This window comes from Bos indicus, chromosome 5 (assembly GCF_029378745.1).
Source record: "Bos indicus isolate NIAB-ARS_2022 breed Sahiwal x Tharparkar chromosome 5, NIAB-ARS_B.indTharparkar_mat_pri_1.0, whole genome shotgun sequence".
Classification (NCBI taxonomy): Eukaryota; Metazoa; Chordata; class Mammalia; order Artiodactyla; family Bovidae; genus Bos; species Bos indicus.
In genome coordinates, this window is record NC_091764.1 from 31,758,700 (window position 1) to 31,784,904 (window position 26,205).

General features: G+C 38.4%; 1 protein-coding gene and 1 non-coding gene across 2 annotated transcripts; both read left to right on the forward strand.

Annotated features, from left to right (window-relative positions):
- The first annotated feature begins 1,883 nt into the window (after nt 1-1,883).
- On the forward strand, nt 1,884-2,813 carry LOC109558375 (olfactory receptor 8S1-like). Its single transcript, XM_019959812.2, has one exon. The coding sequence runs from the start codon at nt 1,884-1,886 to the stop codon at nt 2,811-2,813; it is 930 nt and encodes a 309-aa protein (XP_019815371.2).
- Nucleotides 2,814-11,265: 8,452 nt separating this feature from the next.
- Nucleotides 11,266-11,397, forward strand: LOC139183342 (small nucleolar RNA SNORA63). The gene has a single exon (XR_011566937.1). It is a non-coding gene; the product is annotated as a small nucleolar RNA SNORA63 (small nucleolar RNA).
- Nucleotides 11,398-26,205: the final 14,808 nt, after the last annotated feature.

Below are 26,205 nucleotides of genomic sequence, written 5' to 3' on the forward strand. Positions count from 1 at the left end.
ATGATGAACAAGGACCTACTGTATAGCACTGGGGATGTTGCTCAATATTGTGTAATACTGTAGATGGGAAAATTATTTGAAAAAGAATACATAAATGTGTATGTATAACTGAATCACCTTAAGAGACAGCTGCTCCCCCGAGTTTATTACATTATTCACAGTAGCCAAGATATTGCAGCAAACAGTGTCTATTGATGGGCAAATAATTAAAGAAATATATAACGGACTATTACTCAGTCATCAAAAAGAAGAAATCCATATTTGACATAGTTGGACTTAGAAGGCAGTATGTTAAATGAAATGAATGAGAAGGAGAAAGACCGTGAATAATCTCACTTATATGTGGAATCTTAAAAGCTTAACTCATAGAAATAAAAAGTAGATGGTACTTAGCAGGGGCTTAAGGGTTGGGGAAATGAGTTGATTTTGATCAAAGGATGCAAACTTATAAGTAAATTCAAAGGATTTAATGTACAGCATGGTGGTTATAATTAACAACACTGTATTGTATACTTGAATGTTAGGATAGTAGGTCTTAAGTTTTATCACCACAAAGAAAAGGTAATTTCATGAGGGGATCTGTTAACTGATGTTATTGTGGTAATCACTTTGCAACATATGTATGTATGTATATATATATACATACATACACACTTATATGTGTGTGTGTGAAATAAACATGTTGTACACCTTAAAGTTACATATATTCTGTCAAATACATCTCAGCAATACTGAGGATGAGGGGAGTTTTGTCCAGTAAGTCTAAAGTCTTAGGTGCCTTAGGGACAGTTTCTGTCAATTTAAGTTTTCTTTTATGGCCCGTGATTTCATATTTCTTTTGTGTGCATCATGATTTTTTGTTGAAAACTGGACATTTTAATATCATAATATTATAACCCTGAAAATTAGATTTTTACTCTTTTCTATTTTTTATATCTGAAGGTTGTAGTCAACTATTGTTCAATAAATTTTCCAATTTATTTTTGCAAAAGCAGTTCAGTGTTGTGTGTGCTCAATGAAGTATCTTTTCCTCAAGCTTGTGTTCAACAAGTACTTTGCCAGAGATTTTTTTGAATGCTAAAAGGTAAAAATTTTAAAACACCACCCTCCTCTAGTTTTTGAAGATTCACTCCATGCTGAAGCACTCATTTAGTATTTTCCCAGATAGATTGTTAACAATTCTTAGACTTCTCTCCCACTTGCAGTGAAACTAGGGATCAGCCAGAGGTGAAAGCATAAGATCAACTCTGGTCTTCTCTGAACATGAGTGCTACTGGACATGCATATGGCTTTTAAAATTCCCTAGTATACACAGCCAGTTTTGAATGCTCTAATTTAATTTCCCAAAGAAACTCTCTTTCTAGATTTTCTTCTCAGTCTGTTCATGGTCTGTTGTATGTTTTAATCATAATCTTTTGCCCCAGGCAGCTACAGATTTCTCATTACTCTTACAACGTTTTCAAGCAGTATGGGCCACGTTTGAACCCTGTGTGATTTCATGTGAAACAGAGACAGAGCACCTTGAATAGGTCCTTCAGGTAGTTCTCAGACAAGTTAAAATACACTGTGAGTGAGTTATGGCTCCCTCCAGACCTCAGACCATGGTTCCACTCTAGGCCAACTTCAGGCTGGCCACTGGACCTAGGAGTTAGGCAAGGGTAAATAAAAATGCCACAAAGCTTTCCTCCTATTTTTAAGTTGCCTTTTTCTTGGTTCAGTGTTTACTTGGTTGCTGTGCACCTTTGATTATTTCCCAGAGTACCAACAAAGTTAGTCCTGACAGCTTCTGCTTGGTTTTGTTGTTTCTGTAGAAGAAGAGCTTGGCACTCCACACTCTGTCATTTTGCTGTTCCTTTTTTTATTTCTAGACTAGATTTCTCTAAATGGCCTTGGGGAACCACAGCACTATCACTGAATTCATTCTCCTTGGACTGTCTGCAGACCCTCATGTCCAGGCGTTATCCTTTGTGTTCTTCCTAGCAATTTACCTCCTGACTCTGCTGGGTAACCTGACAATGATGCTGGTGATCAGAACCGATTCTCACCTCCACACTCCCATGTACTTCTTCCTGAGTCACCTTTCTTTCCTAGATTTTTGCTTCTCTTCTGCCACAGTACCCAAGATGCTGGAAATTCTCCTGTCTCAGAAGAAAACAGTCTCTGTGGAGGCCTGTCTAGCTCAAGTCTTCTTTGTGTTTGACTTGGGGGGCACTGAAGCCTGTCTGCTCTCAGTTATGGCCTATGATCGCTACGCTGCCATCTGCCACCCTCTGCTCTATGGCAAGAAGATGAGCAACCAGCTCTGTAAAGGTCTGGTGTTAGGTTCCTGGAGCCTGGGTTTTCTGGACGCATTCATCAACATCCTTCTAGCTATGGATTTTGACTTCTGTAGGGATCAGTTTATCCCCTACTACAGCTGTGAGCTGCCCTCTCTCTTTCCCCTTTCCTGCTCTGATGTCTCCACCAGTTTCACTATTCTGCTCTGCTCTAGTCTCCTGCATGGGCTGGGAACCTGTTTCCTAATCATACTGTCTTACACTCTCATTGTTTCTACCATCCTAAATATCCGCTCCTCTTCATATAGAAGCAAGGCCTTCTCCACCTGCTCTTCCCACCTCACTGCAGTGCTCCTATTTTATTGTTCAGCTTTCCTTCGCCATATAGTGCCAACCTTGGGCTCTCCACAGGAGTTGATCTTCTCTGTACAATACAGTGTGATCACTCCCTTAATGAATCCCCTTATCTATAGCCTGAAGAACAATGAGGTGAAAGCAGCTATGAAAAGGACCTTTAGAAAATATCTCCATTGCTAGTGACCAAAGACAGAAGGTGATGAAGGGTTATCTTACTATACCAGGATATCTTGTTAGTTAACAATATAGTAACTTCCTGATTATTCCAATTTTGGATCTGAGAAAAGCATCTTAAAATTCATAAAGGTATTTGGAGTACAGCCCATAGGCTTGTACTAATCTTAGGACCTGGCTTCACCCACCAGTGGCTGAGCAACAGCATGAAGTCTTCTTGACCCTGACTTCATCCACCAGTAAACCAGCACTAGCCCCACCTGGGATTAGTGGGATTGACAGTCACCCACCTCATGACTAGTCCTGCCAACCGGTAGGACAAACTAGTCCTACTAACCAGTTACTGGCAGCCTCCACACAAGACAGGGCCTAGAAAACAACCAAACCAGAGACCAGTCAAGCCTACCAGACCTCCCACATAGTCAGCCTACCACAACAGAAGGACCCATTCAGCACTCATAGTGGGGAACTGTAAGGTATACAGCTTGGATGAGGAGAGGGTAGCACACTACTGCATGCATAGGATATCTCCTACAAAAGGCCACTTTTCCAGAGTTCGGAAATGCAACCAAAATACCAGATACACAAAAATACAAATAGCAACTTAGGCAAAATGAAGTGACAGTTTCAAACAAAGAAAAAAGATAAAACCCCAGGAAAAGGACTAAATGAAATAAGGATAGGCAATTTACCCAAGAAAGGATTCAGGGTAGCGATCATAAAGATGATCAAAGAGCCTGGGAGAAGAATGGATGCTCAGAGTGATAAGTTTGGTGTTTTTAACAAAGAATTAGAAAATACAAAGAAAAACCAGAGATGAAGAGTCCAATAACTGAAAAAGAAAGAATCCAATAACTGAAATGAGAAGTACACAAGAAAGAATCAGTGGTAGGCTGAATGATAGAGAAATGGATCAATAAGTAGTAAGACAGAATAGTGGAAATCAATGATGCCATCAGAAAAGAATGAAAAACAAAAGAATGAAAAGAAATGGGGACTGTTTAAGAGACCTCTGATACAATATCAAATATATTATCATTCACATCAAATGAGTCCCAGAATGTGAAGACAGAAAGAAATGGGCTGAGAACATATTTGAAGACATAATAGCTAAGAACTTCCCTAACTTGGGAAAGGAAACAACCAAATCCAAGAAGCCCAATGAGTCCTATGCAGGGATAAACCAAAGAAGAAAATCCCAAGACACATAGTATTAAAATGACAAAAGTAAAGATACAGAGAGAATATTAAAAGCAGCAATGGGACAGCAACAAATAATACACAAGGGAATCCACATGAGGCTATGAGCTGAATTTTGAGCAGAAACTCTACAGACCAGAAAGGAGTGGAATGATTTATTTAAAGTGATAAAAGGGAAAAATGTATAACTAAGAATGCTCTACACAGTAAGGCCCTCATTCAGATTTGATGGAGAGATCTAAAGCTTTATTGAGTAGCAAAGCTAAAACAGTACAGTTTCACCAAACTGGGCTTACAAATAAAGATAAAGGTGAAAATAAAAAGGCCAAGTGCCGGGGTCCAGCCTCGGCTGATCCAGGGAGTTCAAAGTGGGGACAGCGTCGGCGAGGATCAGGATACAATAGCTTCAATTAGATATTAATTAAAGATATAAAGAGTAATAGAATGAGGATAGCTCAGTAGGAAAACTCAGTGGAGAAAAGAGGCTGAGTAGCTTGGTTTACGCGGGAGACCAATAAAACTTCAAGACAAGAAGTTTGCACCACTTACGTAGGCCGCAGGCGTCCTTCCATTCTCCCGAAGGAGAGGAGACACTGAGGCCTCCCCAGGCGAATCTTAGAAGCCCAGGCATAATTAGTAAGCATGGTGGGTTCCCCGCTCCAGATGGAGACTCAGCCAGAGTGAGAGAGAGAGCGACATGGGGAGACCAGTCTTTCGAGGAACTGATCCCAATTCTTTATTTTCCATGGTCTACTTTTATACACTGAGATGTTATGCAAAAGTCATGCGAGGTCAGCAGTCCTGACTTTTATCAAAGTCAGGTGCTTCATACAAATGTATACAGAGGTCTTAGGGGTGTTACATCATCTTCTGGCCAGGGGGCCTGCTGACAATTTATGACCCTCTCCTTGTGACAGCGGTCAGTCAACCAGAACACTTATTTCTCCAGGGGTGATTATTCTTAAAACAGACGCCACCCAAATAAAGTTACATTCCTATAGGGTGAGGGTGTAGTGGGTTTTAGTTAAGGAAAGAATTTACTTAGCCTAAGGTCTAACGTGATTAATATCAAAGGTTAATACTTATTTCTTCTATATATTCATTAATGTGTATAAGGGCAGGAGATGTGGAGACTTAGCAACAAACATTGGCTCAACAAATGAAAAACCCTTCACCAATACAATTTCTAATCAGCCCACTATACTTATAGTTTTCTAACTTTTCTAAGCAACCTGTTTTTAGAAGGTTTAAAGCATCTCGTGCCTCTCATGGTTGGGAGGCTGTGAGCAATCACATGTGGCCGGACGAGTCTGTCAGGCAGGCCAGAGAACCTTCAGAGGAGTTTGTAGGTTAAAACACTCTTGTCACGCCCAGGAGTTTTTATTAACTGGAGCTCTAAGTTAACTCCTTCTCTGAAAGAGGTGGTGGGGGACAGCCCCCCGTAAAGTCAGAGGTGTAGGTAAGAGCACAAAGTAGTAAAGTAGTCAGGCTCTGGTTATGGGGGTAGATGCTCGAGGATTTCCAGGGGGACTCCTGAGGCTCGATCCCGCTTTTGCGTATGTTGAGCCTCCTTCCTCATGACCTTTGCCGTGGGTGGAGTGCCTCACTCTGGCCCCCAACAGCCAAGCTTAAAAATATGAAAATTATGAAATGGGAAAGCTCTTCAGTAAAGGCAAACATATAGCAAAGGTAAAGAACATTGGTAAAAGCAAGCATATAGTAAAGATAGGAAATCATTTCATACATAAAACTAGTAGGAAGATTAAAAAACTTAAAAAAAATTTTTTTTTAAGTAGTAGAATCATCTATATCCAGAATAAGCAGTTAATGGATACACTATCATGAGAACGCTGGGCTGGAAGAAGCACAAGCAGGAATCAAGATTGCCAGGAGAAATATCAATAAACTCAGATATGCAGATGACACCCCCTTATGGCAGAAAGTGAAGAGGAACTAAAAAGCCTCTTGATGAAAGTGAAAGAGCAGAGTGAAAAAGTTGGCTTAAAGCTCAACATTCAGAAAATGAAGAACATGGCATCTGGTCCCACTACTTCATGGGTAATAGAGGGGGAAACAGTGTCAGACTTTATTTTGGGGGGCTCCAAAATCACTGCAGATGGTGACTGCAGCCATGAAATTAAAGACGCTTACTCCTTGGAAGGAAAGTTATGACCAACCTAGACAGCATATTGAAAAGCAGAGACATTACTTTGCCAACAAAGGTCAGTCTAGTCAAGGCTGTGGTTTTTCCAGTAGTCATGTATGGATGTGAGAGTTGGACTATAAAGAAAGCTGAGCGCCGAAGAATTGATGCTTTTGAACTGTGGTGTTGGAGAAGACTCTTGAGAGTCCCTTGGACTGCAAGGAGATCCAACCAGTCCATTCTGAAGGAGATCAGTCCTGGGTGTTCTTTGGAAGGAATGATGCTAAAGCCAAAACTCCAGTACTTTGGCCACCTCATGTGAAGAGTTGACTCATTGGAAAAGACTCTGATGCTGGGAGGGATTGGGGACAGGAGGAGAAGGGGACGACAGAGGATGAGATGGCTGGATGGCATCACCAACTCGATGGACGTGAGTTTGAGTGAACTCTGGGAGTTGGTGATGGACAGGGAGGCCTGGCACGCTGCAATTCATGGGGTCGCAAAGAGTTGGACACGACTGAGTGAACTGAATTGAACTGAACTGAAATATAAAATATGATATCAAAATAGTAATGATGAGGGTAAGAGAGTATACACACAGGGTTTTTAATGCATTTGAAAGTAAGAGATCAACAACTTAAAAATATATATGTGTGTGTGTGTGTGTGTGTGTGTGTATACACTTATCCCTCATGTATAAAACAAAAAGCTATACTAGATTCATACACACAAAAGAAAACAGAATCAAATACAGTCTTCAGATCATAAGGAAAAAAAAAAAAAGAACAAAACAGATCCACAAAACAACCTCCAAACAATAAAAAAGAGCAACAAGAATATACATATCTATAATTACTTTATTTTTTAATATAAATTTATTTATTTTAATTGGAGGCTAATTACTTTACAATATTGTATTGGTTTTGCCATACATCAACATGAATCCGCCACGGGTGTACATGTGTTCCCCATCCTGAACTCCCCTCCCACCTCCCTCCCCATACCATCCCTCTGGGTCATCCCAGTATACCAGCCCCGAGCAGCCTGTATCATGCATTGAACCTGGACTGGTTATTCGTTTCTTATATGATATTATACATGTTTCAATGCCATTCCCCCAAACCATCCCACCCTCGCCCTCTCCCAGAGTCCAAAAGACTGTTCTATACATCTGTGTCTCTTTTGCTGTCTCGCATACAGGGTTATCATTACCGTCTTTCTAAATTCCATATATATGCATTAGTATACTGTATTGGTGTTTTTCTTTCTGGCTTACTTCACTGTGTATAATAGGCTCCAGTTTCATCCACCTCATTAGAACCGATTCAAATGTATTCTTTTTAATGGCTGAGTAATACTCCATTGTGTATATGTACCACAGCTTGCTTATCAATTCGTCTACTGATGGACATCTAGGTTGCTTCCATGTCCTGGCTATTATAAACAGTGCTGCGATGAACATTGGGGTACACGTGTCTCTTTCAATTCTGGTTTCCTCGGTGTGTATGCCCAGCAGTGGGATTGCTGGGTCGTATGGCAGTTCTATTTCCAGTTTTTTAAGGAATCTCCACACTGTTCTCCATAGTGGCTGTACTAGTTTACATTCCCACCAACAGTGTAAGAGGGTTCCCTTTTCTCCACACCCTCTCCAGCACTTATTTCTTGTAGACTTTTTGGATAGCAGCCATTCTGACTGGCATGAAATGGTACCTCATTGTGGTTTTGATTTGCATTTCTCTGATAATGAGTGATGGTGAGCATCTTTTCATGTGTTTGTTAGCCATCTGAAGTGATGAACATAGATGCAAAACTCCCTAACAAAATTCTAGCAAACAGAATCCAACAACATATTAAAAAGATCATACATCAAGACCAAATGGGCTTTATCCCAGGGATGCAAGGATTCTTCAATATAATTACTTTAAATACAATAAATACTCCAGTTAAAAGACAGAGTGGTTTAATGGATACAAAAATAAGACATGTATATATGCCATCTACAAGAGACTCACTTCATATCTAAAGACTAAGAAAGACTTAAAGTGAAGGAATAGAAAAATGTATTCCATGTAAATGGAAATCAAAAGAAAGCCAAAGTAACAATACATGTATCAGACAAAATATACTTTAAAAAGAAGACTGTTACATGAGACAATGAAGGACACTACATAATGATCAAGGGATAAATATAAGATATAACTAATGTAAATATATATGTACCAACATCAGTTCAGTTCAGTCACTCAGTCATGTCTGACTCTGTGACCCCATGGACTGCAGCACTTCAGGCTTCCCTGTCCATCACCAAATCCCAGAACTTGCCAAAATTCATGCCCATCAAGTTTGTGATGCCATCGAACCCTCTCATCCTCTGTCATCACCTTCTCCTTCTGCCTTCAATCTTTCCCAGCATCAGAGTCTTTTCAAATGAGTCTACTTCTTTGCATCAGGTGGCCAAAGTATTGGAGCTTCAGCTTCTGCATCAGTCCTTTCAATGAATATTCAGGACTGATTTCCTTTAGGATTGACTGGTCTGATCTCCTTGCTGTCCAAGGGACTTTCAAGAGTCTTCTCCAACACCATGGTTCAAAAGCACCAATTCTTCGGCTCCCAACACAGGAACACCTAAATACATAAAGCAAATATTAACAGACACAAAGGGAGAAATTGACAGCAACACAAGAGTAGTAGGGGACTTAACCCCCCCACTTATATCAATGGTATATTGATGTAATCATTTCTCAATGTATGCATACTGAAGCATCACATTATATACCTTAAATATATAAAAAAATTTTTTGTCAATCTTACTTCAGTAAAGCTGTGGAAGATTATTAATTTAGGGGAAAATGCAATGTAGTTTTCAGGATAGGATTAAGAAGCAGAAAATAAGAACATAAGTGGAAACAACTGATTAAATCTGAATGAAGTCTGTTATATAATTAATAATATATTTCTAATGTAGACTTACTAGTTTTAAAATTTTATTATGGTTATATAGGAATTTAGTATTAGGAGGAGGGTGAATAGTTTATAGGAAATCTTGTTTTATTAGAAATTGTTAAGTTGAAGCTATTACAAGATAAAAAGAATTTACTTTTTTACATATTAAAAAAGAAAATTATCTCATAAAGCCTGAAAAGTAATTTGATAAAATTTAACAGCCATTTTCACGATAAATCTCCCAGCAAAAGAACCATAAAAAGTAGGGTTATCTCATGAAATGTATCTACAACACACTTACAGTTAATGTCATACTTTATTGTGACATATTGAAACCGTTATTCCTAAGATCAGAAACAAGGCTAGGATTATCACTACCATCACTTCTCTTTAACATTGTACTACACATGCACCTACATCAGTTAATCTGTGGCAAAGGAGGCAAGAATATACAATGGAAAAAAGAAAATTTTCAAAAAGTGGGCTGGGAATGCTGGACAGCTACAGGTAAATTAATGAAATTAAAACATCCCCTCACACCATTTGAGGTGATGTTTTGATAGATCAATTGGTAAAGAATCCGCCTGCAAGGCAGGAGACCCTGGTTTGATTCCTGGGTCAGGAAGGTCAGCTAGAGAAGGGATAGGCTACCCACTCCAGTATTCTGGCCTGCATAATTTCATGGGCTCTATAGTCCATGGGGTCTCAAAGAGTCTGGCACGACTGAGTGACTTTCATTTTCCTCAAAAGTAAACTAAAAATTGTTTAAAGATCTGAAGCTAGGATATGACACTGTAAAATTCATAGAAGATAGGCAAAACATTCTCTGACATAAATCATAGCAATATTTCCCTAAATCTGTCTGCCGAGGGAAAAGAAGTGGAAGCAAAAATATATGGCACCCAACCAAGCTTAAAAGCTTTTGCACAACAAAGAAAACCATCAGCAAAATGAAAAGGCCACCTATGGAATGGGACAACCTAGGTTGTTTTGAAAATTTCTCATGTATCCTGAGAATCTAAAAGTCCATATTCATCTGTAGGACTGTGTGTATGCCAAACAGTTACACACTGAGAAAAGACATAGGAAGACTAAGCTCTCACACTTGACCTATCTTAAGGGTCTGTGCAAGCAGAAAGTAAAAGATAAGGTGGCGTTATGATTTATAGTTATAAATTATAAACTTCCAGGCAAACCTGTTGAAGATATGCCTCAACATGTACACGGAGCACCTCAGCAAAGACTTGAAAGACATTATTTCTAAGCATGTAAAGAAATCTCTCTTCAGTCATGTGCTGACCACTAAGATAACCAAGAACAGACTTCAGTGACCACAGTCAACAAAGAATACAGCCTTTAAGAGTTAGTTCAATAAAGTTACTAAACAAACACACAACAGCAATGACCGGGTGAAGAAGGACCATCTTCACATTATGCCACGTTATGTTACTTTAAGGTCTGGCTTCAACAAAACATTTAAAAACTTGCTAAGAATAAGGTATGGCCCATACAAAGGGGAAAAAAGCAGTCAGTAGTAACTGTCCCTGAAGTATCCCAGGTTTATTAGACAAAAACTTTTAATAATCTATTTTAAGTGTGTTCAAAGGACTAAATAAAACTACAACTAAAGGAAAGAGTGAGAACAGTGCTTTATCAAATAGAGAATATCAATAAAAATATCAATTGTTTATAAAAGGAAACAAATAGAAATTCTAGAGTTGAAAAGTATTGTATTTGAAGTGAAAAATTCACTAGAGGAGGTTAACAGAAAATTTTAACAAAAACTTAGAAAATGATCAATTGAGATCAATCCAAAGTACATTTCACACAGAAGTTTGTATATAAATGTTCACAGAACCACAGTCATTATAGCCCCAAATTGGAAAAGAATTTACTATACATCAACTGATAATTGGATAAACAAAATATGATATAATCACACATATATATTATTTAGTCATAAAAAGGAATGAAGTACTGATTTATGCTACAGCAACAAAAACATTATGCTAAGTTAAATAAGTAAGATATGAAAGACCTCATATTATATGATTTCATTTATATCAAATGTCCAAAATAGGCATTGCCAGGGTTGGGGGAGAGAGATGGAAAGAAGTGATTTCTGATTGGCGTGGGTTTTCTTTTTGGATGATGAAAATATTCTGGAATTAAAAGCAGGATTTAGACTACAATATAGCTGCTAAGTGCTGTGTTGTCGTTCCCCCTGCTAAAAATAAAGTTGTTTCTTTACTATACCTGTCTGCTATGCTCCAGTAGCAGCCAGGGACGCTTGGTCTCATACATGTTGAAAGAAAAAAAAAAAAGAAAAGAAAATATTCTGGAATTAGTGGTGTTAGTAGCATGACTTTATTAATATTACTAAAAAGCCTCTACTAAATTGTTCAGTTAAAAATATTGAGTTTTATGGCATGTGGGTTGTATCTCAAATTTTAAAAGCATTTGTGTTCTATATACAGTCAAGAACAGTTATTAAATAAAAATGTTTTAAATGGTACCATTTATTATCATCAAAGAGATTAAATATGTAGGAATAAGTTGAAGATTAATACTTTAACACTGAAAACTACTACTTAATGGGAAAAATTAAAGAAGAGGAAAATAAATATAGAGAGAGGGCAGTCCTAAGATGGCAGAGGAATAGGACGGGGAGACCACTTTCTCCCCCACAAATTCATCAAAAGGATATTTAAACGCTGAGTAAATTCCACAAAACAACTTGTGAATGACGGCAGAGGACATCAGACACCCAGAAAAGCAGGCCATTGTCTTTGAAAGGAGATGGAGAAGTCTTGAGGCTACTGTAAAAATAAGACTGAAAACCAGAAGCAGGAGGCTTAAGTCCAAGTCCTGAGAACACCAGAGAACTCCTGACTCCAGGGAACATTAATTGGTAGGAGCTCATCAAACGCCTCCATACCTACACTGAAACCAAGCACCACCCAAGGGCCAACAAGTTCCAAAGCAAGAGATACCACGCAAATTCTCCAGCAACACAGGAACACTGCCCTGAGCTTCAATATACAGGCTTCCCAAAGTCACTCCAAACCCATTGACATCTCATAACTCATTACTGGACACTTCATTGCACTCCAGAGAGAAGAAATCCAGCTCCACCTACCAGGACACTGACACAAGCTTCCCTAACCAAGAAACCTTGACAAGCCACCCGTACAACCCCACCCACTCGAGGAAACTCCACAATAAAGAGAACTCCACAAACTGCCAGAATACAGAAAGGCCACCCAAAATGAATCAATATAAACAAGATGTAGAGACAGAGGAATACCCAGCAGGTTAAGGAACAGGATAAATGCCCACCAAACCAAACAAAAGAGGAAGAGATAGGGAATCTACCTGATAAAGAATTCCAAATAATGATAGTGAAAATGATCCAAAATCTTGAAATCAAAATGGAATCACAGATAAATAGCCTGGAGACAAGGATTGAGAAGATGCAAGAAAGGTTTAACAAGGACCTAGAAGAAGTCAATATATAATGAATAATGCAATAAATGAGATCAAAAACACTCTGGAGGGAACAAATACTAGAATAACAGAGGCAGAAGATAGGATTAGTGAGGTAGAAGATAGAATGGTAGAAATAAATGAATCAGAGAGGAAAAGAGAAAAATGAATTAAAAGAAATGAGGACAATCTCAGAGACCTCTGGGACAATGTTAAACACCCCAACATTCGAATCATAGGAGTCCCAGAAGAAGAAGACAAAAAGAAAGACCATGAGAAAATACTTGAAGAGATAATAGTGGAAAACTTCCCTAAAATGGGGAAGGAAATTATCATCCAAGTCCAAGAAACCCAGAGAGTCCCAAACAGGATAAACCCAAGGCAAAACACCCCAGGACACATATTAATCAAATTAACAAAGATCAAACACAAAGAACAAATATTAAAAGCACCAAGGGAAACACAACAAAAATCACACAAGGGGATTCCCATAAGGATAACAGCTGATCTTTCAATAGAAACTCTTCAGGCCAGGATGGAATGGCAGGACATACTTAAAGTGATGAAAGAAAATAACCTACAGCCCAGATTACTGTACCCAGCAAGGATCTCATTCAAATATGAAGGAGAAATCAAAAGCTTTACAGACAAGCAAAAGCTGAGAGAATTCAGGACCACCAAGCCAGCTCTCCAACAAATGCTAAAGGATCTTTTCTAGACAGGAAACACAAAAAGGGTGTATAAACTCAAGCCCAAAACAATAAAGTAAATGGCAACGGGATCATACTTATCAATAATTACCTTAAAGGTAAATGGGTTGAATGCCCCAATCAAAAGACAAAGACTGGCTGAATGGATAAAAAAACAAGACCCCTATGTATGTTGTCTACAAGAGACCCAACTCAAAACAAGGGACACATACAGACTGAAAGTGAAGGGCTGGAAAAAGATATTCCATGCAAATAGAGACCAAAAGAAAGCAGGAGTACTCATATCAGATAAAATAGACTTTATTTTTTTTAATATAAATTTATTTATTTTAATTGAAGGTTAATTGAAAAGAGACAAAGAAGGACACTACATAATGTTCAAAGGATCAATCCAAGAAGAAGATATAACAATTACAAATGTATATGCACCCAACATAGGAGCACTGCAATATGTAAGACAAATGCTAGCAAGTATGAAAAGGGAAATTAACAATAACACAATAATAGTGGGAGACTTTAACACCCCACTCACACCTATGGATAGATCAACTAAACAGAAAATTAACAAGGAAACAAAAACTTTAAATGATACAATAGACCAATTAGACTTAATTGATATCTATAGGATATTTCACCCCCAAAAATGAATTTCACCTTTTTCTTAAGTGCACACAGAACCTTCTCCAGGATAGATCACATCCCACATCCTGGGCCATAAATCTAGCCTTAGTAAATCCAAAATTTGAAATTATTCCAAGCATCTTTTCTGACCACAATGCAGTAAGATTAGATCTCAATTACAGGAGAAAAACGATTAAAAATTCCAACATATGGAGGCTGAACAACACGCTGCTGAATAACCAACAAATCACAGAAGAAATCAAAAAAGAAATCAAAATTTGCATATAAATGAATGAAAATGAAAACACAACAATCCAAAACCTGTGGGACACTGTAAAAGCAGTGCTAAGGGGAAGCTTCATAACAATACAGGCATACCTCAAGAAACAAGAAAAAAGTCAAATAAATAACCTAACTCTACACCTAAAGCAACTAGGAAAGGAAGAAAGGAAGAACCCCAGGGTTAGTAGAAGGAAAGAAATCTTAAAAATTAGGGCAGAAATAAATGCAAAAGAAACAAAACAGACCATAGCAAAAATCAACAAAGCCAAAAGCTGGTTCTTTGAAAGGATAAATAAAATTGACAAACCATTAGCCAGACTCATCAAGAAACAAAGGGAGAAAAATCAAATCCATAAATTAGAAGTGAAAATGGAGAAATCACAACAGACAACACGGAAATACAAAGGATCATAATAGACTACTATCAGCAATTATATACCAATAAAATGGACAACGTGGAAGAAATGGACAAATTCTTAGAAAAGTACAACTTTCCAAAACTGAACTAGGAAGAAATAGAAAATCTTAACAGACCCACACAAGCATGGAAATTGAAACTGTAATCAAAAATCTTCCAGCAAACAAAAGCCCAGGTCCAGACGGCTTCACAGCTGAATTCTACCAACAATTTAGAGAAGAGCTAACACCTATCCTACTCAAACTTTTCCAGAAAATTCAGAGGAAGGTAAACTTCCAAACTCATTCTATGAGGCCACCATCACCATAATACCAAAACCTGACAAAGATGCCACACAAAAAAGGAAACTACAGGCCAATATCACTGATGAACATAGATGCAAAAATCCTTAACAAAATTCTAGCAGTCAGAATCCAACAACACATTAAAAAGATCATACACCATGACCAAGTGGTCTTTATCCCAGGGATGCAAGGATTCTTCAATATCTGCAAATCAATCAATGCCATACACCACATTAACAAATTGAAAAATAAAAGCCATATGATTATCTCAATAGATGCAGAGAAAGCCTTTAACAAACTTCAACAGGAATAAAAAGCAGGAATAGAAGGAACATACCTCAACATAATAAAAGCTATATATGACAAACCCACAGCAAACATTATCCTCAATGGTGAAAAATTGAAAGCATTTCCCCTAACGTCAGGAACAAGACAAGGGTGCTCCCTCTCACTATTACTATTCAACATCGTTTTGGAAGTTTTGACCACAACAATCAGAGCAGAAAAAGAAATAAAAGGAATCCAAATTGGAAAAGAAGAAGTAAAACTCTTACTGTTTGCAGATGGCATGATCCTCTACATAGAAAACCCTAAAGACTCCACCAGAAAATTACTAGAGCTAATCAATGAATATAGTAAAGTCTCAGGGTATAAAATCAATACACAGAAATTCTTTGCATTCCTATACACTAATAATGAGAAAACTGAAAGAGAAATTAAGGAAACAATTCCATTCACCATTGCAACGAAAAGAATAAAATACTTAGGAATATATCTACCTAAAGAAACTAAAGACCTATATATAGAAAACTATAAAACACTGGTGAAAGAAATCAGAGAGGACACTAATAGATGGAGAAATATACTACGTTCATGGATCAGAGGAATCAATATAGTGAAAATGACTATACTACCCAAAGCAATCTATAGATTCTATGCAATCCCTATCAAACTACCAACGGTATTTTTCACAGAGTAGAACAAATAATTTCACAATTTGTATAGAAATACAAAAAACCTTGAAGAGCCAAAGAATCTTGAGAAAGAAGAATGGAACTGGAGGAATCAAGCTGCCTGACTTCAGGCTCTACTACAAAACCACAGTCATCAAGACAATATGGTACTGACACAAAGACAGAAATATAGATCAATAGAACAAAATAGAAAGCCCATAGATAAATCCATGCACCTATGGACACCTTATTTTTGACAAAAGAGGCAGGAATATACAATGGATTAAAGACAATCTCTTTAACAAGTGGTGCTGGGAAAACTGGTCAACCACTTGCAAAAGAATGAAACTATAACACTTTCCAATACCATACACAAATATAAATTCAAAATGGATTAAAGATCTAAACGTAAGATCAGAAACTATAAAACTCCTAGAGGAGAACATAGGCAAAACACTCTCCGACATACATCACAGCAGGATCCTCTATGACCCACCTCCCAGAATATTGGAAATAAAAGCAAAAATAAACACATGGGACCTAATTCAAATTAAAAGCTTCTGGACAACAAGGGAAACTCTAAATAAGGTGAAAAGCAGCCTTCAGAATGGGAGAAAATCATAGCAAATGAAGCAACTGACAAACAACTAATCTCAAAAACATACAAGCAACTCCTGCAGCTCAATTCCAGAAAAATAAACGACCCAATCAAAAAATGGGTCAAAGAACTAAACAGACATTTCCCCAAAGAAGACATACAGATAGCTAACAAACATATGAAAAGATCCTAAACATCACTCATTATCAGATCAGATCAGTCACTCAGTCGTGTCCAACTCTTTGCGACCCCATGAATCGCAGCATGCCAGGCCTCCCTGTCCATCACCAACTCCTGGAGTTCACTGAGACTCATGTCCATCGAGTCAATGATGATGCCATCCAGCCATCTCATCCTCTGTCTAACCCCTTCTCCTCTTGCCCCCAATCCCTCCCAGCATCAGAGTTTTTTCCAATGAGTCAACTCTTCGCATGAGGTGGCCAAAGTACTGGAGTTTCAGCTTTAGCATCATTTCTTCCAAAGAAATCCCAGGGCTGATCTCCTTGAGAGTGGACTGGTTGGATTTCCTTGCAGTCCAAGGGACTCCCAAGAGTCTTCTCCAACACCACAGTTCAAAAGCATCAATTCTTCGGCGCTCAGTCTTCTTCACAGTCCAACTCTCACATCCATACATGACCACTGGAAAAACCATAGCCTTGACTAGACTGATCTTTGTTGGCAAAGTAATGTCTCTGCTTTTCAATATGCTATCTAGGTTGGTCATAACTTTCCTTCCAAGGAGTAAGCATCTTTTAATTTCATGGCTGCAATCACCATCTGCAGTGATTTTGGAGCCACCCAAAATAAAGTCTGACACTGTTTCCACTGTTTCCCCATCTATTTCCCATGAAGTGATGGAACCAGATGCCATGATCTTCGTTTTCTGAATGTTGAGCTTTAAGCCAACTTTTTCACTCTCCACTTTCACTTTCATCAAGAGGCTTTTTAGTTCCTCTTCACTTTCTGCCATAAAGGTGGTGTCATCTGCATATCTGAGGTTATTGATAATTCTCCCGGCAATGCAAATCAAAACCACAATGAGGTACCATTTCATGCCAGTCAGAATGGTTGCTATCCAAAAGTCTACAAGCAATAAATGCTGGAGAGGGTGTGGAGAAAAGGGAACCCTCTTATACTGTTGGTAGGAATGCAAACTAGTACAGCCACTATGGAGAACAGTGTGGAGATTCCTTAGAAAACTGGAAATAGAACTGCCATATAAGCCAGCAATCCACTGCTGAGCATACACACCGAGGAAACCAGAATTGAAAGAGACACGTGTACCCCAATGTTCATCGCAGCACTGTTTATAATAGCCAGGAAATGAAAGCAACCTAGATGTCCATCAGCAGACGAATGGATAAGAAAGCTGTGGTACATATACACAATGGAGTATTACTCAGCCATTAAAAAAATACATTTGAATCAGTTCTAATGAGGTGGATGAAACTGGAGCCTATTATACAGAGTGAAGTAAACTAGAAAGAAAAACAGAAATACAGTATACTAATGCATATACATGGAATTTAGAAAGATGATAATGATAACCCTGTATGTGAGACAGCAAAAGAGACACAGATGTATAGAACAGTCTTATGGACTCTGTGGGAGAGGGCAAGGGTGGGATGGTTTTGGAGAATGGCATTGAAACATGTATAATATCATATATGAAATGAAGTGTCAGTCCAGGTTTGATGCATGATACAGGGTGCTCAGGGCTGGTGCACTGGGATGACCCAGAGGGATGGTATGGGGAGGGAGGTGGGAGGGGAGTTCAGGATGGGGAACATGTGTACACCTGTGGCGGATTCATGTTGATGTATGGCAAAACCAATACAATATTGTAAAGTAATTAGCCTCCAATTAAAATAATATAAATTTATATTAAAAAATTAATTTAGAGATATGTTTTAATGATAGCTTGGAAAACAATATTACTAAGATGTTAATTCTCCCAAATTGTTTTGTATATCCAACACAACCTTAATCAAAATCACAGTATGATTTTTATAGAAATTGACAAATGTCCCCAAATTCATTTTGAAATTTAAACGTCCCCAACAACCCAGACAATCTTCTAGAAGAACTTTATATTACTTTGCCAGATTTCAAGAATTATTATAAAATAATAGTCATTAAGACAGTGTGGTATTGGCATGCTGCTGCTGCTGCTGCTAAGTTGCTTCAGTCGTGTCTGACTCTGTGCAACCCCATAGATGGCAGCCCACCAGGCTCTCCCATCCCTGGGATTACATAGTAATTGACAAATTAATAACTGTAACAAAAATTTACTCATATATATATACACACATATATATATATATATAGAAATATATGTGGAAAATTGAAAAGAAAATACTAGATCAATTGAATATTTTATATGGTGTGACCTATCTCACACTATACAGAAGTTTGGTTTGAGATGTTTCATACTATTGGTGATTAGTGAAACAATAAACCTTTTAGAAGAAAGCCTAGGAGAGTATATTCATGATCTTAGGATGGGCAAAGATATTTTTGAACAGGAAACAAAAAGTATAAGTACTACTATACTACTGCAAAAAATTTCTGTTCATAAAAAGATATATTTAAGAAAAGTAAAAGAGAGAGGTGGCCAGGATGGAAGAGTAGGGAGACTAAAACACCTCTCATGGACACATCAAAATTACACCTAGTTACAGAGCAACTATCAGTGAGAACACTCTGAAGGCTAGCTGAAAAAATTTCCACAATTAAAGATATAAAGATGGAACCATAATGAGATGGGAAGGAAGGATGGGGTGTGGTGTAGTCAGGACCCACACCCCTAGGTCAGAAATCCACAAATGGGAGGACTATCACAATTGTAGAGGTCCCCTTCAAGCAGCAAAAGGGTCCAAGCCCCGTGTCATGTTCCCTAGCCTAGAGGTCCTACACTTGGAAGATGAGCATGCCTAAATGTCTGGCCTTGAAAACCAGTGAATCTTACACTCAGGAGATCCAGAAGATGGTAGGAGGCAGAGATTCTATGCTTAAAGGGTATGCACAAAAGCTCATAGGCTCTGAGTTCCAGTGCAGAGGTTGTAGTTTTAAGGAAGACTGAGTCAGACCCACTTGCTGATCTTGAAGAACCTCTTGGAGAGGAAGGGGGAAACTCAGACTCCCCCTCGGGACAGAGACACTGGCTGCAGCATTTTGGGAGCTGATTCTAATGCAATAACACTGAGATTAGCAAGCACCATTTTTGAATCCTCATTTGAGTCTGCTAATACCTACTGGAGACCAGCCCCACCCACCAACAGGCTGGCATCAGTCCTGCATTCTCCCCAGGCTGTGCAGCCTACCATGTGGGAAGCCTTCCTCACCATCCAGCAGGTCCACTGCTACCACATGATACATGGCCTCCCAGCCAGCCTGACTAGAGGTCAGCAATGCATGGCCACATCATTGGCCCCATCACAAGAGGAGGGTGCTTGTAGCCCATGTGGGGATACACCTAGAACATATAGATCTGGTGACCAGAAGGGAGCAGCCAGCTCTGCCCATAGGATGTTTTCTCCATTAGGCTACTTCTCCAAAATTGGGAAACTTAGCTGACCTAACACATAAACACAGAGAATTGGGCAAAATGAGGAGACAGATGAATATGTTCCAACTTATAGAACAAGACACAACCTCAGAAAAGAACTAAGTGAAGTGAAGATAAGCACTCTATCTGATAAACAGCTCATGGTAGTTATCATAAAGATGCTTACCAAACTCAGGAGAAGAATGGATAAAGAGAATTTCAACAAAGAGTTAGAAAATACAAAGGAGAACCAAACAGAACTGAAGAACACAGTAACTGGAATAAAAAATGCGCTGCAAGGAATCAACAGCAGATTAGATGACCGAGAGGAATGGAGGAGAGACCGAGTAGTGGACATCATCCAAACTGAATAGAAAAAAGAATTTTAAAATATTAGGATAATTTAAGAAACCTCTGTAGCAATATTAAGTACTCATGCTGCTGCTGCTGCTGCTGCTGCTGCTAAGTCACTTCAGTTGTGTCCGACTCTGTGCAACCCCATAGACGGCAGCCCACTAGGCTCCCCCGTCCCTGGGATTCTCCAGGCAAGAACACTGGAGCGGGTTGCCATTTCCTTCTCCAATGCATGACAGTGAAAAGTGAAAGTCAAGTCACTCAGTGGTGTCCGACTCTTTGCGACCCCATGGACTGCAGCCTACCAGGCTCCTCCGTCCATGGGATTTTCCAGGCAAGAGTACTGGAGTCGGGTGCCATCGCCTTCTCCAATTAAGCACTCATAGGAGTCCCTGAAAGAGAAGAGAGAGAAAAAATTATAATTTGAAGAAATAATAGCTGCTTATTTAAGTTATATGCAGAGTACATCATGCAAAATGTGGGTCTGGATGAAGCACAAGCTGGAATCAAGATTGCTGGGAGAAATATCACAACCTCAGATATGCAGATGATAACACATTATCAGCAGAAAGCGAAGAGGAACTAAAGAGCCTCTTGATAAAAGTAAAAGAAGAGAGTGAAAAAGCTGGCTTAAAATCCAGCATTCAGAAACTAAGATCATGGCATCTGGTCCTATCACTTCATGCAAATTGATGGGGGAAAAGTAGAAACAGATTTCATTTTCTTGGGCTGCAAAATCATTGCAGATGGTGAATGCAGCCACAAAATTAAGATACTTGCTCCTTGGAAGAAAAACTATGACAAACCTAGACAGCATATTATAAAGCAGAGACATCACTTTGCTGACAAAGGTCCAAAGAGTCAAAACTGTGGTTTCTCCAGTAGTCGTGTACTGGCTATGAGAGTTGGACCATAAAGAAGGCTGAGTGCCAAAGAATTGATGTTTTTGAATTGTGGTGCTGGAGAAGACTCTTGAGAGTCCCTTGGACAGGAAGGAGATTGAAACCAGTCACTCCTAAAGAAGATCAACCCTGAATATTCATTGAAAGAACTGATGCTGAAGCTGAAGTTCCAATACTTTGGCCACCTGATGTGAAGAGCTGACTCACTGAAAAAGACCCTGATGCTAGGAAAGATTGAGGGCAAGAGGAGAAGGGGACGACAGAGGATGAGATGTTTGGATGGCATCGCCAACTCAATGGACATGAGTTTGAGCAAGCCCAGGGAAATAGTGAAGGACAGGGAAGCCTTGCATGCTTCAGTTTATGGGGTCACATAGAGTCAGACGTGACTTAGCAACTGAACAACAACAACAATATCTGAAAACTTCCCTAACCTGGGAAAGGAAAGAGATATTCAAGTCTAGGAAGCACAGAGAGGCCCAACCAAGATGAACCCAAAGAAGTCCACACCAACACATATCAAAATCAAAATGGTAAAAGTTAAAGATAGAGAATCTTAAAAGCAGCTAGAGAAAAGTAACTAGTAACATACAAGGGAACTCCCATAATGTTGTCAGCTGACTTTCTAGCAGAAACTTTGCAGGCCAGAAGTGGCAAAATATATACAAAGTAATGAAACAAACAAACAACCTACAACTAAGAACACACTATATAGCAAAGTTATCATTCAACTTTGAAGGAGGGATAGTTTTACAGACGAGCAAAAACTAAAACAGTTCAGCACCACTAGACTGGCTTTATAAGAAACAATAAAGGGACTTCTTTAAGAAAAGAAAATGCCAAAGTAGGAGTATGAAAATTATAAAAAGGAAAAGCCTCACTGGCAAAGGCAAAAGAACAGTAAAGGTAGTACAAGAGACACTTTTGGGAAGTTTAAAAGATAAAAGTATTAAAATCATCTATAAGTAGATTACAGATATACAAAATGAAAAGATGATGACAAAACATTAAACATGGTGGGAGAATTAAACATTAAACCTGGTGGGAGAATAAAAATGTAGCGAGGTTACAATGCATTTGAACTTAAGAGATCATTGATCTAAAATAATCACATATATAAATAGGCTGTTGTACATGAAACTAGGGTACCACAATCCCATACAGTCCTGTACTAGATAGACACACAAAAAAGAGAAAGGAATCCATCATAGAAATAAATATAGCCATCAACACACAAGAGAAGAGAGCAAAAGAATAAGGAACAAAAAAGAGCTACGAAAACAAGAAACAATTACCAAAATGGCAGTAAGAACATATTTACCAATAATTACTTTAAATGGAAATGGAATACTTTCTTCAATCAAAAGGCATGGAGTGCTTGAGATTATTGATTTAACGGAGCATTCCCTGGTGGTTCAGTGGTAAAGAATCCACCTGCAATGCAGGAGACACAGGTTGGATCCCTGGATCAGGAATATCCCCTGGAAAAGGAAATGGGAACCCATTCCAGTATTCTTGCTTGGGAAATCCCCATGAACAGGGGAGCCTGGTGGGCTGTAGTCCATGGGGTTGCAAAAAGAGTCAGACATGACTTAGTGACTAAACAACAGCAATTGTTCCATATATATGTTCCATATTTATATATGAATCTATTTCCCTTTGTTATTAAAAGTGGTGAATAATTTTTCCAATGGGATGTTTATCCTTTTGATATGAGTTTCTGTTTCCTTTGTGGTACAAAGGTTTTAAGTTTTGTGCATTAAATTCCATCAATCATGTAAAAAAACAGAGTGGTTTAATGGATTAAAAAAAACAAGACCCATGTATATGCTGCCTATAAGACACTCATTTTGGATATAAAGACACACCGAGACTAAAAGTGAGAGTGTGAAAAGAGGTATTCCATGCAAATGGAAATGAGAAGCAAACCAGGGTAGCAAATGGAAATGAAAAGCAAACTCACATCAGATAAAATGGACTTTAAGATAAAGACTATTGTAAGAGACAAAGAAGAATATTGTGTAATGATAAAGGGATTAATCTAAAAAGAGGTATAAAATTTGTAAACATAGGACCAACTAAATGCATAAAACAAATAGGAGAGAAATTGACAGTAATACAAGAATAGTACGGGAGTTCTAACACCCCATTTACATCATTAGACAGATCATCTGGATAGAAAATCAATAAGGAAATGGTGGCCTTAGATTACATATTATACCCTATGAACTTAATAGACATACATGTATATATATAACATTCCATCCAAAAGCAGCATAATAAACATTTTTTCAAGTGCATGTGGAACATTGTTTAAGACAGATAACGTGCTATGCCACAAACAAACCTCAGTATTTTAAGAAAACTGAAATCATATCAAGTGTATTTTCTGACCACAACACTAGAGTGGGGTTGTGAGTCAATTCTGCCCCTCATGGCTGAGCTCTTTTCTCAGTCATAGCAGCCCCTGCTCCAGTGAGGAACTGTGACATAAAGTAAGGAATGTTTGGAGCATTTGCTTGACTCAGGCAGAGGGGCATTCAGGCAATCATGGGAAACTGGGCAGCCACTCTAGCAGTCTGCAAGCCACTGTCTCAACCCTGCTTCAGGATTATGCCAGCACCTTACAAATGGAGACTCCTTACAAATGGAGTCCAGGCTTCCCAGGACCTTCCAGTTAGTCCCACCAGCCCTCCAGCCAGCCAAGGGGACTCATCTTCCCTGTGTCAGGCTCCAGGATGGGAGTGTCCAATACGTTCCAACAACTTCCTCCTCAATGTGGGTTTCAGCCTGTGTAGTCTCCCCTTTCCTGAGTCCCCTCATAGGGGAACACATATCAACTCGATGGCTTCTCTTCTCTTCCTACCTGATTCTCTGCAGATCTTTCTTATAGCCTTGGTTGTACAAGTCTTCCTGCCAGTTTCAGTTAGTTTTCAGTGAAAACTGGTCCACATGTAGATGTATTTTTGATGTGTTTGTGGAGGGTAGTGAGCTCCATGTCCTGCTGCTTCACCATCTTGGTTATTTTCCTCTGAACTTTTGCCCTTACCTTTATCTTATGTGAAAACTGGAAGAATGCTTTTTTGCTGATGCAGATGTTTAATGGCCCATGAGGAATAATGATCATGTGACTCCCCAAGGGGAGGGAAAAAAACCCTGGTTCCCATAGGTGTGTGTATTTGCTTCTCCCTTAGTAGTCAGAATCTATTTTTAGCTTTGGTCCCTTTAAGTCACCTTATACCCATTTGGGTTGTCTAGTGTAGCTGTGAATAGCTCTGGATTGTTGTCTGCCCAATACTTCCTTTGTGTAAGTTACCCACAATAAACTTCATAACTGCAGTTTATGGAATTGACTGCTTCATTTTATGGTCTCAAAGTTCCTTTTCAGTTCAGTGGATATTATTCAGTACCCCTTACTTCAAACACCATTAAACCACAATGATTTTCTACTTCACATGCATTTGATTCACTAAAATTTAAAAAGACTAAAAAAGAGTAACATCAAAATATTGCAAGAATGTGAAGCAGCTGAAACCCTCATATACAGGTGCTGAGCATGCAAAATTTTACAACCACTTTGGAAAACAGTTTGCCAGTTTCTAATAAAACTAAATATATAGGTATGCTATTACCCAGCAATTCTATCCAAGTAACATACAAGGAAAGTGAGTACATATGTCTACATAAAAGATTTTTATAATAATATTCATAGCTTTATACCAGCCACAAACTAGAATAATTCAAATACTTATTAAAAGAATGGTAAAGAATGGACAAATCATGAAATATTCATTAAATGCGGTAATACAAGGTCAGATTTCAAATAAATGACAGATTCTTTTTGTACTTTATCATAGTGATTTGTTTGAGTGGAATAGTGTGTCAAATAAGAAATGTTTGATTCTCACTGGAAATTTCCACTGCAATTTGTGTTGATTTGTACCAACTGTTTTTGTAAAGATGAATTATTATGACAAAAATACAAAATTATTCTGACATTTTTCCTGTCAGTGTGCTGATTTAAATGTACTGGCTTTAGATTGCATGCTTTCTCTAAGTGATTTTGTGCTGTAACCGTAGACATTACACAACTTCCTATTCTCGTCCAAAGATGAGAAGTTCTCCTTTGAGAGGCTAAATGACTTCACAGACAGAGCTCTAAGCTTATGCATTTTCACATTCCTCCTTTCATGTTAGTAAAATGAAATTAGCATTGATTTGGGGTCTTGGTGAGCCCATACCTCACACTGAGGTGAGACAGATGCACAACTAGTGAACTGATATAACCGAGAGGTAGAGTATATAAACTATCAAACCAGATTTTAAGTAATTTTTCTCTTTGATATTGATACTGCAATTAGAATATAATGTTATAGACTACAAAATAGCTAGCATAAATACCCAAGAAATATGTGCAATCATGCTCATTATAATACTAGTATATATAATTTGGAATCAGCTTGAATAACTCCTTTGTAACTCTTATTAAAGGAGAATGGTTAAAAAATTACAGTTGATCTGAATTATGAATACCATGCCAGGATAAAAAAGAATAAGCTGGATTTTGTGTGTATGGATGAAAAGATCCCTAAAGTGTACAATTAAATGATGAAAACAAGCTGGATCATAAATATGGGTCCCATATATGTATAGAAAGTGCCTCTGAGCATACCTGCTAAATCATTATATCTAGGTTAGAGAGTATAGTATTTAATCATATGGCAGGAGATTGTTTCATAATTTCATGATGAAACACTAATGAAAAGCAAGTTTGTCTTGCTTTTACTCATTTGACTATCCTGATTCTCAACTTGCTTGTATTTACAAACTGTAGCACATACACTTGGGAAGATGATCACGAGAGATAAATGCAGTTATTTCTCAGCCTCTGTGGTAAACCCCAGAGAGTTTATCCACGTTATACTTGGCCTGTGGGAAAATCCTGGCTTCCTAAGCA

Excerpts from the sequence above, each read along its gene's own strand:
- LOC109558375 (XM_019959812.2), top strand. The coding sequence starts at position 1,884 with ATGGCCTTGGGGAACCACAGCACTATCACTGAATTCATTCTCCTTGGA.